General features: G+C 51.7%; 1 protein-coding gene across 3 annotated transcripts in view; it reads left to right on the forward strand.

Moving 5' to 3' along the window:
- The window catches only part of ABCA7 (ATP binding cassette subfamily A member 7), a 194,185-nt gene that overhangs the window by 112,177 nt on the left and 63,237 nt on the right, over positions 1-18,771 (forward strand). For all 3 annotated transcript variants that reach the window (XR_014972219.1, XM_085638576.1, XM_085638577.1), the window contains exons 28-30: positions 17,464-17,615; positions 18,086-18,210; positions 18,592-18,690. Coding sequence is in view for 2 of the 3 variants with exons in the window: in XM_085638576.1 (XP_085494702.1) it covers positions 17,464-17,615; positions 18,086-18,210; positions 18,592-18,690 (376 nt within the window). In the remaining variant the exon portion in view is untranslated. The remainder of the gene's footprint in view (positions 1-17,463; positions 17,616-18,085; positions 18,211-18,591; positions 18,691-18,771) is intronic.

The following is an 18,771-nucleotide window of genomic DNA, read 5'->3' on the forward strand; positions in this document are numbered from 1 at the left end:
TGGGACCGCTAAAACACCTTTTAACAAGTAGGGTCACATATATCATACCTTTTACTGGTCGTAAACTGCCTGATTCAGAGAATCGGGCCTTTTGTGACCGGCAGAATGCATTTTGGTATGTATGAATTCCAATTTGTCATTTGGTAACATGTTACCGAATCGCAATATGGAATTGCGAATACATACCGATTTGTTATTAGGAAGGAGCTTGTTTAGGGCGTCCCTTACTAATACCGAATCGCACCGGTATGTAGGAATGTTTTGTAACCAAAATGCTAGCGAAAAACATTCGCATTTTATCACCAACTTCAAGTAGGTGGTAACCCATTCGGAAATGGGATAGGTCCCCAAGGAAGCCCTTTCCCTTTAGAAATGCTCTTAAAATTATTTTTTAAGAGCAGGCAGTGGCCCTATGGACTGCCCATTTTGTTGGGATGCACCCATAAGTATAGAGTTGTTGGGATGGCAGAGACGCAGTGTGTAATAACAGTCCGCTGCCGCCCTCAGTGTAGGTGACTGCTGTGGGGGAGTGGTGGTGATGCTGAGTTAATTATATTTTAAGAAATTATCTTGAAGTTTTTTGTCCGTGAAACGTGTGCTGTGGAGATGTAGAAGTAAAAGTGCGGTGTCCCAGTATTGGTCGCTGTGCTAAGCCAAAACACTGCATTGTGCCGTGAGGGGCAGGGCTACTTCGACACACCCCTACGAGTCTCGAGCCCACCATATTGGCTGTGGGGTGCGAGTGATTAGTGAAACCAGAGAAAGAAAATTAACCCAAAATATAGTTGAAAGGTTAAACTCTATTTAAATGGTTAAAAAGCCTTAAAGGTTACAAGTCTCACAGAGATTGGCTGCTGTGACAAGTGAGCAGCGCTCAGGAGACAGCGGCAAGGGAAGTGGGTGAGGATGGAGGAGGGGTGGGGACATGAGAAGCTAGGTTAGGAGAGCAAGTTAGATCAACAGTGATTGGGGGACGGGAGAAGAACCAGCTGTCGGCTAAGCGCATCCGGAAAGGCAATAAATTGGTTTGCCGGTCTGCAATAAAGAATTGTAAATATGCTGTAGTGGGTTGTGAAAGAAAGCGGCGCCATTCAAAAACAATTAAAGGTGCACCTAAATTTAAAGCTGCACCGTTTATAAATAAAGGTGCAAGGCCATGGTATGTGTTAACGCCTTACATTTAGATTAAAAATAGCGCTGTGGAGAAAAATTAAAGAAAGGCCCATGCTATACCGTTTCTTGAATTGAAAGTGAAAGCGGTGCTGTGCAGAAATGGACAAAAGCGTGTGCCATGCTGTGTAATAAGCGGAAGCGTGTGCAGCAGCAAGCCACCAATCAAGACCTCATAAGAAAAGAGTGCTCACAAAGCACCATAACTAACAGTGAAAGTAAGAACACACATAGCAGGGGCAGTCCTCGTGGGAGGATACAAACGTTTAAAAGAAGGGACGACTAAACCTATCTAGGAATGAAAAGCCAGCAGTTGCAAAGGACAGTAAGAGGAGGAGGAAAGGTGAAGCTGAGCCGCAGCCCGATCTGCTAAAGTTATCATGTCCTCCAGTTCCATAAAAGACTCAGTGAGGGGTGGCGCAGACACAAGCAGAGCCTTGTAAGTGTAAAATAATAACTATCTGCATTTGGCTTTAAAGCCAATTATTGCAGCCTCTGCTGTGGCAATTAGTAGGTATTTTGCGGATTAAAGGAAACCCTTCAGTAGTGGCGAGGAGTATTGGGGTGCAGTGCCCGTCTTACAGTGCTGGTTGGTTCGCTACCCTTGTGGTGGCTGTTTGTTTCACTATGCTACCCAATAATAAAAGCGGGCACCTGCTAAAATATTAAATGTGGCGCCTTTGATGTTAATCTGAAAGCGGATGCTGTGCTCAAACATAAAACACGGTGCCCAGGGGTGGGACCTGAAGTGTACTTTGAGGTTAAAGAAGCAACATAAACCATGTCTTAAACCCACAGTGGTTTAAAAAAATATATATTATGGCATGAGCAGCGAAACACGTTGGCTGTGTGCCAGTTTTAAAGATTCATCAAATAAAGAAGTATTTTTGGAACTAATTTGGCTTGCTTGATTGACTCCGCAACGAGTGCACCTTCCATTTCTCTTGAACATATGGCATGAGCAGCATTCAAGGCGTGGCCGCCATTCTTGAAGCAAAACACATAAGGTAAAGCATGGCTGCGCGGTTTAAAAGAAACAAGCAGGTGCAGGAAAGCATGACTTGCGTGCAATAGGAGAAACTCATTTTTAAAAAGTGCTCACATACAGAGTAACAACACACGTAAGAGGGCCAGTCCTCATGGGAGGTTACAAAAGGAGAAAAGGCGGTACTAAGGAGGGACTGCTATGGCTCATTTCACAAATCAAACGCAACCATTTAGAAACGACAGTAACAGGAGCCAAATGAATAGACGAGCAGAGAATGGGCCAAGCTTCAAGTCCGTACCTGACTACAGCATGTCTCGAAGAGACAGCGCAAGCATTGCCCAGGTGAGTCCTTAATATGATTGCTTTATTTAAAAGCAATCACAGACATGGTGGTCTGCTGACCCTAGCAGGCCACCATCCCTTTGATTTTAGCGATTCCTAATGGGTCGCAAATTGCGACCTGTGTCGTTAATATTAATAAGGTAGGTCGAATTGCGACCCATTAGGAAACGGTAAATGAAACTCATGGACTTTTATACATTTTAATAGGGATTACCTAATTGTAGTTCACAGAGAGTCGCAATTAGGTAATCACCATTTGAAATAATGATACATGTGGCCAGTACTAACCCTATTTTGCAAGTCGGTAACCTATTACTGACTCTCAAAACACGGTTTGCGTGTCACTATTAGGAAGGGACGTTTCAAAGGTGTTCCTTCCTAATAGCGAGTTGCAGTGGCATGTATGAGTGTTTTGCGTCCGGAGTGCTTTGCAAAACATTCATATTTTACCGACTCCGTGAAGAAAGGTGATAACCCATTCGCAAACGGGAAGGGATCCCCAAGGGACCCCTTCCCCTATGTGAATGAGGGCTGTAGGAACCTGGGGTCACCAGGCCCTAAGGGCGGTAACGTGGCGCGAGCCGGTCAGGCAACCAGAGGGCTATGTGTTAAGCAACCATACACCACACGCTTCTCATGGACTAGAGTCACACACAATAAGGGACGCCACACCGTTTAAATTATGCAAATACTTCAAGTTTATCCAAGTATAGCTGGTCAGATGCAGTTCAGGAAATAACAAGGTAATACATGAATCATAATACCATTGTGACATTACATTCGACACTCTGGGTGATATCTATGCAGTGCCTAACCTTGTTCTAGCGCCGTGCGCGCTTACGTAAAGTCTTTCCCTGAACCGGCCGTCTAACTAAGCGTAATACTTGAAAGGGGACACATTGGGTTCACTAACATGGCGCCTGTAGAACTGAGCGCTCCTCGTGATCAAGGGCCCCTAGTACTGTGAAGCAAGGCATATAAACATAGCGCTACGCGCAATCAGTTGCATGTGGATACGTTTGCGTAGAACATTTAATACATCGCGTGACTCGTAATCAGTCGCATGTCATTACCTTTGAGCAGAGCATATAACACAGTGCGCTACTCGCATTCCTGGGCATGTAACTACTTTCGAGCAGAGCATATACCACCATGCGCTACTCTCATTCCTTGGCATGTAATTACTTTCGAGCAGAACATGCAACACAGTGCGCTACTCGCATTCCTTGGCATGTAATTCCTTTCGAGCAGAGCATATAACACAATGCGCTACTCGCATTCCTTGGCATATAGTTACTTTCGAGCAGTGCATATAACACATGGGGTTACTCGCCGTCCCGGTCTCTCCGGCTGAGGAAGCAGAGTCGGTGGCGTGAAGCGCCACACGAGAGTAATGTCAGTCAGTACTTTGAACGGCTTCCAGCGGGGAAGATTACTGGACTTGAGGAGCGAGTCCCTATGCTCCGGTGCAGTTCACAGAGCACCGCGCTCAGTAACACAGGAGGGGGGACACGGACAGGATCCCTCGGCGGGGTCTCTCCGTCGCGCAGGCAGGGGAGGGGATTCCCACGGAGGGGACAACCCGGGCCAAGTGCGGTGTGGTTTCCAGACCAGCAGGGGGCGCACCAGGGGGGATCTCGGCCTCCGGGCTTACCTCCGTCTCGGCGTCAGCAGGCGTCCGTCCTCACGACGTTGGGGGAACTCGGCCCGACCTTGCGCTTCTCCTCACACGGCTGCGACGGCAGCGACGGGGCCCGGGACTTCGCCTGGGCCTCGCGACACAGCAGGGCATTCCTCCAGGCCTCCAGGCCGCGGCGGTGAGCACGCTGGCTTCGTCGTCGCAGGGGGGGGGCTCAAATTAAGGATGGGGATATGGTGCTCAGCGGAGCACGCTGCCGGGGGTCCCAGACCAGGGCAGGGAGCGCGGGGGTCACAGCGCTAGTACCTGGTCGATCCCCGGTGACTTGGCAATCGGCTTAGTATTTTGTTCACTAGGGTAGCTTGGACACGCAGTCTCAGCTCTGGCATTCAAGGCTTACAGCTCGCTCTTGTCATGCAGTCTCAGTTCTTAAAGTTAGGTTTCAGTTCTCAGTTGACAGATGAAGTCTTTTGGCGCAGATGTATCTGGCGCCCTTAAGGGGTTCTGTTACCGGGGTAGGGATGGAGAGGGCGACTAGGTCCTTCCTAGTCAGGCTGGCAGAGTGTCTCTGGGTCCTCCTACTACTGGGCAAGATCAGTGGGATTCACAGGGCACCTCACTCACTTAAGAGGCAGTACCTAAATCCTGTCACTCTCAGAGGCATAAGTCCCTGGCTAGGCCCTACCGCCTACACTCCTGGTGGATTCTTCCAGCTCTGCTTCACCCCAATGGCCAACTCACCACAAAAGCTTCCCTCCCACTCTTAAGTAGCCCTAGGTCAGGTGACCTCTAGCCAAGGCGGCAAAAGTAAAACCCCACCTCCCTTCTAGAAGGTTCCAGCTTCTTCCAGGAGCTTCCCCACTCTAACTATGGGACAAAAAGGCGGGCTGGTATCGCAACATTGTTGTGGGTCCCAGCTAGCTCCTGGCAGCTAGGGTGCTACTATGAAAAACGACCACCCTGCAGTAGCAGGGGTCTGTGGCAGCCATCTTGGGCGAAGGGAACACCTGCACCTTAACACTACAAAAACGAAAAAAATGAGGGAAAAAGGGCCAAGTCCAACATAACCCCCTTCCAGCCAAAAGCCAGGGCAGACCGATCAATGCCTTGATGGTCTTCCCTGCTTGGGGCGAGAAAAGGTGGACGCAGGCCCGCAACGGCAGGAGCACCCGCAGGTTCTCCTCCACTCTGGAACCCGATGGTTTCCTAACAAACCTTCCTGGACCAACGAAACCACCCCACTGGGGCTCCCTAGCTAGTTGTGGCCAGGACCGGCCCCTGGGCCGTCCAGATGTCTCTGGCCCGGGTGATCTCGCGGAGTGGGGGGCAGTAGCCCCAGGCCTGTAGTGCCTGTTGACCACTCCGGTCCTCCTCCTTGCAGTCCTAAACTGCCTCTGGTCCTTCCTCCTGGGGTTCACACCCTTAGGCTGACCAGCCTTCAGGGGCGAGGCTCTCCTCCCCCTAACTCTCCTTCTGGGGTTCCTCACCCTACCCTGCGAGGCACCCTCAGACCACCACTGTCTCCTCAGTACAGGGCCTTGACCCTTCAACTGATTCCTCAACCTAGGGTCTAAACCCTTAGGCTGAGCCGGTGCCCGAGGCGAGACCTTCCTCCCTCTGCACCCCCTTCCAGAGTTCCGCACCCTCCCAACAGGAGTAGCACCCCTGGAAGACAATTCTGGGGGGACACTGCTAACAGATGTCCCACCCGCCAGGTCAGGCAGTACCCATCCCTGGATTCCCAACCCAGGATCTAAGCCCTGTGGCTGAGCCGGTGCCCGAGGTGAGACCTTCCTCCCTCTGCACCCCCTTCCAGAGTTCCGCACCCTCCCACCTGGAGAAGTACCTCTGGAAGTCAATTCTGGGGGGACACTGTTAACAGATGTCCCACCCGCCAGGTCAGGCAACCCCTGAGCCTGGCATCCCAGCACAGGATCTAAACCCTGCGACTGGGCCAACCCCAGAACCTCAGGCGCGCTGGTTACAGTCGCCCTGGGTCCTCCTGACACTAGGGGCTCCCCTGCACTGGATGGCACATCGGGACAGCCTAGGCTCCCAACCTGGGGCTCCCATGCGGAACTCTCCAGGCCCTGAGACTTCGGTTGGGGCACCTCGGGACACCTCCCCGTCTCACGCCTTCCTACAGATGGGTCGTGAGGCCCTACAACCCTCTCTCCTTGGGACCTAGCTGGGCTATCTGCCACTCCTCCCACCTCGCTGGGTTGGGAGATCCCTGCACCACCCCCTTCAGGTTCACACCCCAATGCCTCCTCAGACACCCTGGGGATGTCATCCTGGGGTAAATAAACTTCTAGCTCCTGTGGAGCTTCCGGTATGCTGCCACCAGTGTCCTCACTGGACACACTCATCTGGAGGGCACGCAGCTCCAACTCCTTCATCCGAAGCTCGTGCGCCATCCTCCTCTCCTCCATTGCCCATTTCCTATTTTCTCTTTCCTGTTCCAGTTTGGCCAGCTCCCATTTTAACTGCCTCTTCTCCCTCCTGTCCTCATACTCCTTGGGAGACGCGCTCCTAGTAGACCCTGTCCTACTACTGGCCCCAGAACGTCTCCCTGGGGGCACATTTTCAGACATATCCACGTTCAAGAGGTCAACCATCTCCTGGGAGCTCTCCTCTTGAGGTGCATCTGGCGCCTCCTGCCCCTCATACCCTCTCCCTTCTGGGTGGGCTTCTACCCATGCCCTAATGGCGGTGCGGAGTTCCGGTCCTTTGGCCTTCCGCATCCCAGGCACCCCCATCCCCTGCCCGAACTCCCTTAGTTGCTTCACAGTGTACCCCTCGAGGTCAGCTAACTGGAATTCCATTCTAGCAGGTGGGGACCTAGACACTAAGGAGAAAAATTCCTAGGGTATAGGCAACAGTTAACGGCTCACCAGGCTTCTTGCACTCTCAACCTGGACAGTGGAACTAACAATGCAGCAATCAATGTTTTTAGAGCTTTGGAACACAACAGGCGTTTAATTGTGGCGCCCTTCGCCTCATGGAAGGGTGCTGTATGGTCACAGGTCCCAAGGATCCCACCGCTGGCCAACAATGTAGGAACCTGGGGTCACCAGGCCCTAAGGGCGGTAACGTGGCGCGAGCCGGTCGGGCAACCAGAGGGCTATATGTTAAGCAACCATACACCACACGCTTCTCATGGACTAGAGTCACACACAATAAGGGACGCCACACCGTTTAAATTATGCAAATACTTCAAGTTTATCCAAGTATAGCTGGTCAGATGCAGTTCAGGAAATAACAAGGTAATACATGAATCATAATACCATTGTGACATTACATTCGACACTCTGGGTGATATCTATGCAGTGCTTAACCTTGTTCTAGCGCCGTGCGCGCTTACGTAAAGTCTTTCCCTGAACCGGCCGTCTAACTAAGCGTAATACTTGAAAGGGGACACATTGGGTTCACTAACATGGCGCCTGTAGAACTGAGCGCTCCTCGTGATCAAGGGCCCCTAGTACTGTGAATCAAGGCATATAAACATAGCGCGACGCACAATCAGTTGCATGTGGATACGTTTGCGTAGAACATTTAATACATCGCGTGACTCGTAATCAGTCGCATGTCATTACCTTTGAGCAGAGCATATAACACAGTGCGCTACTCGCATTCCTGGGCATGTAACTACTTTCGAGCAGAGCATATACCACCATGCGCTACTCTCATTCCTTGGCATGTAATTACTTTCGAGCAGAACATGTAACACAGTGCGCTACTCGCATTCCTTGGCATGTAATTCCTTTCGAGCAGAGCATATAACACAATGCGCTACTCGCATTCCTTGGCATATAGTTACTTTCGAGCAGTGCATATAACACATGGGGTTACTCGCCGTCCCGGTCTCTCCGGCTGAGGAAGCAGAGTCGGTGGCGTGAAGCGCCACACGAGAGTAATGTCAGTCAGTACTTTGAACGGCTTCCAGCGGGGAAGATTACTGGACTTGAGGAGCGAGTCCCTATGCTCCGGTGCAGTTCACAGAGCACCGCGCTCAGTAACACAGGAGGGGGGACACGGACAGGATCCCTCGGCGGGGTCTCTCCGTCGCGCAGGCAGGGGAGGGGATTCCCACGGAGGGGACAACCCGGGCCAAGTGCGGTGTGGTTTCCAGACCAGCAGGGGGCGCACCAGGGGGGATCTCGGCCTCCGAGCTTACCTCCGTCTCGGCGTCAGCAGGCGTCTGTCCTCACGACGTTGGGGGAACTCGGCCCCGACCTTGCGCTTCTCCTCACACGGCTGCGACGGCAGCGACGGGGCCCCGGACTTCGCCTGGGCCTCGCGACACAGCAGGGCACTCCTCCAGGCCTCCAGGCCGCGGCGGTGAGCGCGCTGGCTTCGTCGTCGCAGGGGGGGGGCTCAAATTAAGGATGGGGATATGGTGCTCAGCGGAGCACGCTGCCGGGGGTCCCAGACCAGGGCAGGGAGCGCGGGGGTCACAGCGCTAGTACCTGGTCGATCCCCGGTGACTTGGCAATCGGCTTAGTATTTTGTTCACTAGGGTAGCTTGGACACGCAGTCTCAGCTCTGGCATTCAAGGCTTACAGCTCGCTCTTGTCATGCAGTCTCAGTTCTTAAAGTTAGGTTTCAGTTCTCAGTTGACAGATGAAGTCTTTTGGCGCAGATGTATCTGGCGCCCTTAAGGGGTTCTGTTACCGGGGTAGGGATGGAGAGGGCGACTAGGTCCTTCCTAGTCAGGCTGGCAGAGAGTCTCTGGGTCCTCCTACTACTGGGCAAGATCCGTGGGATTCACAGGGCACCTCACTCACTTAAGAGGCAGTATCTCAATCCTGTCACTCTCAGAGGCATAAGTCCCTGGCTAGGCCCTACCGCCTACACTCCTGGTGGATTCTTCCAGCTCTGCTTCACCCCAATGGCCAACTCACCACAAAAGCTTCCCTCCCACTCTTAAGTAGCCCTAGGTCAGGTGACCTCTAGCCAAGGCGGCAAAAGTAAAACCCCACCTCCCTTCTAGAAGGTTCCAGCTTCTTCCAGGAGCTTCCCCACTCTAACTATGGGACAAAAAGGCGGGCTGGTATCGCAACATTGTTGTGGGTCCCAGCTAGCTCCTGGCAGCTAGGGTGCTACTATGAAAAACGACCACCCTGCAGTAGCAGGGGTCTGTGGCAGCCATCTTGGGCGAAGGGAACACCTGCACCTTAACACTACAAAAACGAAAATAATGAGGGAAAAAGGGCCAAGTCCAACATAACCCCCTTCCAGCCAAAAGCCAGGGCAGACCGATCAATGCCTTGATGGTCTTCCCTGCTTGGGGCGAGAAAAGGTGGACGCAGGCCCGCAACGGCAGGAGCACCCGCAGGTTCTCCTCCACTCTGGAACCCGATGGTTTCCTAACAAACCTTCCTGGACCAACGAAACCACCCCACTGGGGCTCCCTAGCTAGTTGTGGCCAGGACCGGCCCCTGGGCCGTCCAGATGTCTCTGGCCCGGGTGATCTCGCGGAGTGGGGGGCAGTAGCCCCAGGCCTGTAGTGCCTGTTGACCACTCCGGTCCTCCTCCTTGCAGTCCTAAACTGCCTCTGGTCCTTCCTCCTGGGGTTCACACCCTTAGGCTGACCAGCCTTCAGGGGCGAGGCTCTCCTCCCCCTAACTCTCCTTCTGGGGTTCCTCACCCTACCCTGCGAGGCACTCTCAGACCACCACTGTCTCCTCAGTACAGGGCCTTGACCCTTCAACTGATTCCTCAACCTAGGGTCTAAACCCTTAGGCTGAGCCGGTGCCCGAGGCGAGACCTTCCTCCCTCTGCACCCCCTTCCAGAGTTCCGCACCCTCCCAACAGGAGTAGCACCCCTGGAAGACAATTCTGGGGGACACTGCTAACAGATGTCCCACCCGCCAGGTCAGGCAGTACCCATCCCTGGATTCCCAACCCAGGATCTAAGCCCTGTGGCTGAGCCGGTGCCCGAGGTGAGACCTTCCTCCCTCTGCACCCCCTTCCAGAGTTCCGCACCCTCCCACCTGGAGAAGTACCTCTGGAAGTCAATTCTGGGGGGACACTGTTAACAGATGTCCCACCCGCCAGGTCAGGCAACCCCTGAGCCTGGCATCCCAGCACAGGATCTAAACCCTGCGACTGGGCCAACCCCAGAACCTCAGGCGCGCTGGTTACAGTCGCCCTGGGTCCTCCTGACACTAGGGGCTCCCCTGCACTGGATGGCACATCGGGACAGCCTAGGCTCCCAACCTGGGGCTCCCATGCGGAACTCTCCAGGCCCTGAGACTTCGGTTGGGGCACCTCGGGACACCTCCCCGTCTCACGCCTTCCTACAGATAGGTCGTGAGGCCCTACAACCCTCTCTCCCTGGGACCTAGCTGGGCTATCTGCCACTCCTCCCACCTCGCTGGGTTGGGAGATCCCTGCACCACCCCCTTCAGGTTCACACCCCAATGCCTCCTCAGACACCCTGGGGATGTCATCCTGGGGTAAATAAACTTCTAGCTCCTTTGGAGCTTCCGGTATGCTGCCACCAGTGTCCTCACTGGACACACTCATCTGGAGGGCACGCAGCTCCAACTCCTTCATCCGAAGCTCGTGCGCCATCCTCCTCTCCTCCATTGCCCATTTCCTATTTTCTCTTTCCTGTACCAGTTTGGCCAGCTCCCATTTTAACTGCCTCTTCTCCCTCCTGTCCTCATACTCCTTGGGAGACGCGCTCCTACTAGACCCTGTCCTACTACTGGCCCCAGAACGTCTCCCTGGGGGCACATTTTCAGACATATCCACGTTCAAGAGGTCAACCATCTCCTGGTAGCTCTCCTCTTGAGGTGCATCTGGCGCCTCCTGCCCCTCATACCCTCTCCCTTCTGGGTGGGCTTCTACCCATGCCCTAATGGCGGTGCGGAGTTCCGGTCCTTTGGCCTTCCGCATCCCAGGCACCCCCATCCCCTGCCCGAACTCCCTTAGTTGCTTCACAGTGTACCCCTCGAGGTCAGCTAACTGGAATTCCATTCTAGCAGGTGGGGACCTAGACACTAAGGAGAAAAATTCCTAGGGTATAGGCAACAGTTAACGGCTCACCAGGCTTCTTGCACTCTCAACCTGGACAGTGGAACTAACAATGCAGCAATCAATGTTTTTAGAGCTTTGGAACACAACAGGCGTTTAATTGTGGCGCCCTTCGCCTCATGGAAGGGTGCTGTATGGTCACAGGTCCCAAGGATCCCACCGCTGGCCAACAATGTAGGAACCTGGGGTCACCAGGCCCTAAGGGCGGTAACGTGGCGCGAGCCGGTCGGGCAACCAGAGGGCTATGTGTTAAGCAACCATACACCACACGCTTCTCATGGACTAGAGTCACACACAATAAGGGACGCCACACCGTTTAAATTATGCAAATACTTCAAGTTTATCCAAGTATAGCTGGTCAGATGCAGTTCAGGAAATAACAAGGTAATACATGAATCATAATACCATTGTGACATTACATTCGACACTCTGGGTGATATCTATGCAGTGCCTAACCTTGTTCTAGCGCCGTGCGCGCTTACGTAAAGTCTTTCCCTGAACCGGCCGTCTAACTAAGCGTAATACTTGAAAGGGGACACATTGGGTTCACTAACATGGCGCCTGTAGAACTGAGCGCTCCTCGTGATCAAGGGCCCCTAGTACTGTGAATCAAGGCATATAAACATAGCGCTACGCGCAATCAGTTGCATGTGGATACGTTTGCGTAGAACATTTAATACATCGCGTGACTCGTAATCAGTCGCATGTCATTACCTTTGAGCAGAGCATATAACACAGTGCGCTACTCGCATTCCTGGGCATGTAACTACTTTCGAGCAGAGCATATACCACCATGCGCTACTCTCATTCCTTGGCATGTAATTACTTTCGAGCAGAACATGTAACACAGTGCGCTACTCGCATTCCTTGGCATGTAATTCCTTTCGAGCAGAGCATATAACACAATGCGCTACTCGCATTCCTTGGCATATAGTTACTTTCGAGCAGTGCATATAACACATGGGGTTACTCGCCGTCCCGGTCTCTCCGGCTGAGAAAGCAGAGTCGGTGGCGTGAAGTGCCACACGAGAGTAATGTCAGTCAGTACTTTGAACGGCTTCCAGCGGGGAAGATTACTGGACTTGAGGAGCGAGTCCCTATGCTCCGGTGCAGTTCACAGAGCACCGCGCTCAGTAACACAGGAGGGGGGACACGGACAGGATCCCTCGGCGGGGTCTCTCCGTCGCGCAGGCAGGGGAGGGGATTCCCACGGAGGGGACAACCCGGGCCAAGTGCGGTGTGGTTTCCAGACCAGCAGGGGGCGCACCAGGGGGGATCTCGGCCTCCGGGCTTACCTCCGTCTCGGCATCAGCAGGCGTCCTTCCTCACGACGTTGGGGGAACTCGGCCCCGACCTTGCGCTTCTCCTCACACGGCTGCGACGGCAGCGACGGGGCCCCGGACTTCGCCTGGGCCTCGCGACACAGCAGGGCACTCCTCCAGGCCTCCAGGCCGCGGCGGTGAGCGCGCTGGCTTCGTCGTCGCAGGGGGGGGGGCTCAAATTAAGGATGGGGTTCTGTGCTCAGCGGAGCACGCTGCCGGGGGTCCCAGACCAGGGCAGGGAGCGCAGGGGTCACAGCGCTAATACCTGGTCGATCCCCGGTGGTTCTCCAGTCAGCTTTGCATCAGGGTTCAGGGGTCAGTCTGGACACGCAGTCTCAGTGCTTGGTGAATAGGTTTCAGAGTTCAATCTGGACACGCAGTCTCAGTGCTTGGTGAATGGGTTTCAGAGTTCAATCTGGACACGCAGTCTCAGTGCTTGGTGAATAGGTTTCAGAGTTCAATCTGGACACGTAGTCTCAGTGCTTGGTTCTCAGCTGTTAGATGAAGTCTTATTGGCGCAGATGTATCTGGCGCCCTTAAGGGGTTCGGTTACAGGGGGTTAGGAATGGAGAGGGCGACTAGATCCTTCCTAGTCAGGCTGGGCAGAGAGTCTCTGAGTCCTCCTACTGCTGGGCAAGATCAGTGGGTTTCACAGGGTCCCTCACTCACTTAAGAGGCAGCACCTAAATCCTGTCACTCTCAGAGGCATAAGTCCCTGGCTAGGCCCTACCGCCTACACTCCTGGTGGATTCTTCCAGCTCTGCTTCACCCCAATGGCCAACTCACCACAAAAGCTTCCCTCCCACTCTTAAGTAGCCCTAGGTCAGGTGACCTCTAGCCAAGGCGGCAAAAGTAAAACCCCACCTCCCTTCTAGAAGGTTCCAGCTTCTTCCAGGAGCTTCCCCACTCTAACTATGGGACAAAAAGGCGGGCTGGTATCGCAACATTGTTGTGGGTCCCAGCTAGCTCCTGGCAGCTAGGGTGCTACTATGAAAAACGACCACCCTGCAGTAGCAGGGGTCTGTGGCAGCCATCTTGGGCGAAGGGAACACCTGCACCTTAACACTACAAAAACGAAAAAAATGAGGGAAAAAGGGCCAAGTCCAACAAGGGCGCTGACATTTTTCTTTTTTAAATGCCTACCATTTTCCTTTAAGGAAAACTGTCACATTTCAGAACAAAAATGCATTATTTAAAAAGCAATCCCAGAGATTGTGGTCTTCTGATCCCAGAAGCCACCATCCCTGTGATTACAGGCCATTCCCAGTGGGTTGCAAATTGCGACTTACCTCATAAATATTATGGCCAGGTATACAAGCTTTCCATACTGCGAGTCGCAAATTACAGCGTTTTGCGACTCGCAATTTGCGAATCGCAAAATAGAATGTATAAGTGTCTCAGACACTATTTGCGATTCCTAATGAGGTCGCTAAAAACCTACCTCATTATCTCACATATCATAGGGATGGTGGCCTGCTGGGGACTTCAGACCACCATGTCTATGTTCGGTTTTTAAATAAAGCAACGGTTTTTTTTCCAAATGCAGCCTGTTTTCCTCAAAGGAAAACCGGGATGCATTTGAAAGAAAATAATTAAACGTTTTCTTCTAATTTTTTAAGGACAGGCAGTGGTCCGTGGGACCACTGCCTGCTCTTAAAAATATTTTTGCATACATTAACAAAGGGGTAAGGGTTCCCTGGGGGCCCGTTCACGTCTGGCTTACCATCTACTTGAAGTAAGTGGTGACTGCGATTGTTGCAAAACAATCGTATATACCAGTATGACTCCCTATTAGGAAGGGACACTCTTGGCACGCCCCTTCCTAATAGTGTCTCGCAAACCTTATTTTGCAAGTCGGTAACAGATTACAGACTCAAAAATTAGGGTTTGCACATACCACAACCCTTTTTAGCGGTTAGTCACCGGGCCAATTTCCCATTTGTGACTGCTAAAAAGGGTCTTACATCTGGCCCTTATTGAGGTAGGTCATTTGCGACCCCATTGGGAATCGCTAAATGTGTGTGGGAGACATTAGTACATTTATTTTTGCGACTTGCTAATTATGAGTCACTAAAAATCGCAATTTGAGAGTTGCAAAATGAAATGCTCTTACATCTGGCCCTTAATCACGTCTTTTTATCTCTCTGTCCAGATGTGAGGGCCTTCCAGTGTGAACATAAAGGTCTGAGTCTGGGCAGCTCGAGCACTGGGAGCAGCAGAATGCAAATAATATTCCTAATATGTGAAAACAGGATTGACAAGCGTGCCTCCAGAAATGTAAAGCTATTCAGAGCAAGGACTCAGAAATCTTTAAGAGAGGGAAAGCTACTGAGAAATTCAGCGCAACGGAGTAGGATTGGGTTTCAAGCAGGGTTGGAGCAGACACGGGGTGGTAGAAGTGTGTAAAGGGGGCAAACAAGTCCAGAGGCTGGGCATTACTCAGGGTGTACAGTGATAGACTTGGGCAGCTAGAAACAATGTCAGTCTTGCGCCTTAAGTGTTCAGCTGATTACTCGGACTGCACCAGAACTTGGTACTGCTGCTCCATTCGGGCGTCTTGTTTGATTCAGGCTTATCAAGGCCGCCATGCTCGTCCGACCGTTTCACGCAGACTACTTCATAGTGATGTATGCTGCTTTCAACTCTCTTTTCGTTGAATATACTGCTCAGCTTTGTACTTAGCTTAAGACACTTTTCATGGACGCCGTTTCAGCAGTTCCGATTTCCATCATGTTTTTTGGACTACCTTGGATAGTGTCCCTACTACGGGACACTCAGCCTTGAAAAAGTTCAATTGACGAAACACGTGTCGGCTACTTCTGCTTGTACATACCAGATGTTGGACTAAAGAATTCACAAAAAAGAAGAAAGAACTTAATGAACTATGTAGTTTGGATCACTTTTAGACTACCCTTTTTCTACAAAAACCTTAACTGTACGGACTTCTTGTGTGTGCTTTGGTACTTATTATTTTGTATCGTGTTACAGGTAAGGTTTGTGTGGAGTAATGCAAAGAGTTACGGTTAGGAGTGTGGTTGGAGTTGAGATTAGGGTTAGGCTGCCGTTACAGGTAAAGTTAGTGTGGAGTGATGCTAAGAGTTCGGGTCTGGAGTACAGTTGGGTTTGGGATTAGTGTTTCAGGTAAATTTAGTGGGAGTGACGCAAAGGGTTACGAGTTTGGTTAGGGTTGTGGTTGGGATTAGAGTTAGGTTTGTGTTACTAGTGAGGTTAGGGGGAGTGATGTAAAGAGTTAGGGTCAGGAGTGTAGTTGGCTTTGGGGTGAGGGCTTGGTTAGTGTTACAGGTAAGTTTAGTGGGGAGTTCTGAAAAGAGTTAGGGTTATTCTCGTGAAGGCGGGCCACTGTGCAGGCACATATGACATATCTGCATGTCCCTCAGTGTGGGATATCCGTCTGATGTCTCTCTCTGATGTCTCTCTGGAGTCATCTTTCAAATCTCTCGGGGTACCTTTGTGAGAAGTCTATAGTTTGGGTAAGACATATGTTCAAGTATTTGCATAGGTGAGTTGCCTACATTTCTGTGTGTGTGTGTGTGTGCGCGTGCGAACATGCATGAGTGTGCATGTGTGTGTGCGTGTGATATACAGGGTATGACACATATGTGTGTGAATCTGTGTGAGGCGCCTGAGTGAGAGATCTCCCTGGCGTGTTGCGTTTTATACTTTTTGGATAAAAACTGTGAAACGCAGTCAGTCCGTAGTCTGATGTGCTTTCTCTTCTCTCCTCTGCTGGGCCTGGATTCAGCTGTACGCAAAGGTAGGCCCTTCATGCCTTGGCAAGGTGGGGACATCCTTGCCATCACGTGTGGATATGGCTCATCCTTTTTTAGTGGGAACTACTTTTTCTCCTTCGTCTGGGCTGCTCCTGTGGGATGTAGAGGGAGGGAACGAGGAGAAGTGTGGAGAAGGGCGTATTCATGTCTCGAGCGGAAAAGTGTGGGTGACCATTACTACTGCAGGCATTAGACGCGATGTACCTCTGTTTATCACTCTTATCAGAAATACTCCCCTCTGCCAGGCATGAAACAAGGAATCCCAGAGGCAATGTGCGGTTCACACCAAGCCAAAAAAAGGCCAGAATGGGTGCCCTGAACATGAATCTCTGGCTGCTGGCAACAGGCTGGTCTTGTCCTTCTGTGTAGTACTGAGACCAAACATTTCTGACAAAGCCGCCTTTGTTTCGAAAAAGTCTCAAAAAGAGACTGTATCCCCCTCAATCACAGATTCATAACCTATAACTACACTTGTCCATTGATCAGCCCATGTACTGATAACTCACTGTCGGTGCCAAGGTAAGCCCTCTTTAGACACAGTGCAGTGTAGCATCACTTATCTCGAAATATTGCACTTTGTTACCAGGTGATGGAACCCTTCAGTGTTCGGGTGTGCAGGATCTCGCGCCCTCTTACCTCTCCAGTATGTCGACCGCTTTTTGAAACTTAGCAGTTTATAATTTATACTGCTTATTGCGCTGCTTTTTAACCCTACCAGTGCGAGCAAGTGAATAAAAGTTTGGTTTTTGCCCCCACTAGGTAGTTTTAAGCTCACTATTTTAACTCACTTCTTTATTCTGTTGCGCTGCGTCCTCACCTCACCAGACAATTTGCATATGGGATTTTAGTATCCTTACCAGTGTTGCACTATCCTAAAAACATCCCAGAGCTCCTGCCTCACATTGAGGGAGTTGTAGCCCTCAGTGGGACTTGGTCTTCCCACTGGGATGAGAAACCCATACAAATGGAGCATGCCACCATAGGTGGGTGAGGGTTTCGTCCTAAAAGGGATCTCTCCCCTGAGGAGATTTGATGAGACATAAACCTGACAACTCTCAGCTTGTTTCCGTGCGTGCATAGACCCAAGGTTTTTGTTGTGTTGTAAATGGATCTTGCACCCTCTTACCTCCCTACTATAAGCAAACACCTTGCCCTCTTTATTTCCAGGTGACCCTCAAGAAACGGACTTCCTGCAGAGTGCTGCTGGCACAGGCTCCCGCCAAGTGATGGGCTGGGCCCTGACGTGGCAGCAGCTCAGGGCTTTGTTTTTCAAAAGGTCCCTCTATGCTCGACGCAGCCGCAGAGGGTTCTTCGCTCAGGTATGCACTTCCACCTTCCTGTCGCTGTGAATTTTCATGTTTAGACCTGCTGTCTCCTCAGATGAATCACCCCTTGCTTCATGCTGAGTCCATCACTCCTCGGCTGACCCTGTGTCTATTCTCATGCTCCCCCCCCATGTTTGATGCTGATTCTTTGACTCCCTTCCTAGTCTTCTGCATACACTTACGGGGCACTCTTCATCTAAGAGGTTATCTCCTGCTCCCAAGATAGTCTCATATATGCATTAATCGTTCCTTGCTTGAACCTGTGTTTCCTTTAGTGGTTTACCCAGTGACGTTTGGTCTTACACATGCCCTCTGGTTGCTTCCTCTCCTCTCCAGTAGGCCTCCTGTTTGCTGGCAGCCTTGTGTTCCCAATTAAATGTTATACTGTCCCCTCAAGCTTCATTTGGTCTCCTCTGAGGGTCCCCCCATCCCTGGCTGACCTCCTGTCTCTCCCTGTTGCACAGATTGTGTTGCCTGCCCTGTTTGTGTTCATCGCTCTTCTCTTCAGCCTGATTGTTCCACCGTTTGGCAAGTATCCACCTCTTCCCCTAGATCCCTGGATGTACGGACAGCAGTACACCTTCTTCAGGTAAGTTTGACTCTTTCACTGGCCTTCTTCATGTGTGTCCCCAGGCGGGAGCTTCTTGACCCTGCCATGCATTCCTCTTTGTTTGATTTCTGTTGCCCCTCCTGGTTGCCCTTCCCCTGGTCTTTGAGGATACTTACCCTCTAAGGTGCTTCATTCAGCTTTGTGTACCCTCGCAACCCTTGACTGCTGTGGAAGCCATACAGTCCTACCCCCTCAACCCTTGACTGCTGTGGGAGCCATGCAGTCCTGCCCCTTGACTGCTGTGGAAGCCATGCAGTCCTACCCCTTGACTGCTGTGGAAGCCTTGCAGTCCTACCCTCTCAACCCTTGACTGCTGTGGAAGCCTTGCAGTCCTTTTCACTCTGTATTTTTCTGTTTCAGTGACGATGCCCCGGGGGAGCCCAGCTCAGAACAGCTCCTGCAGGCTCTCCTGGCCGAGCCAGGCTATGGGACAAAATGCATGAGGGATGTGACCGGCGTGTGAGTACACCTCTCACTCTCGTGGGACACTGGGTGTCTGTTAACTCTACATTCGAGTCAGTGGCATCTTTTAGTGACTGT

Source organism: Triturus cristatus, chromosome 12 (assembly GCF_964204655.1).
Source record: "Triturus cristatus chromosome 12, aTriCri1.1, whole genome shotgun sequence".
NCBI lineage: Eukaryota > Metazoa > Chordata > Amphibia > Caudata > Salamandridae > Triturus > Triturus cristatus.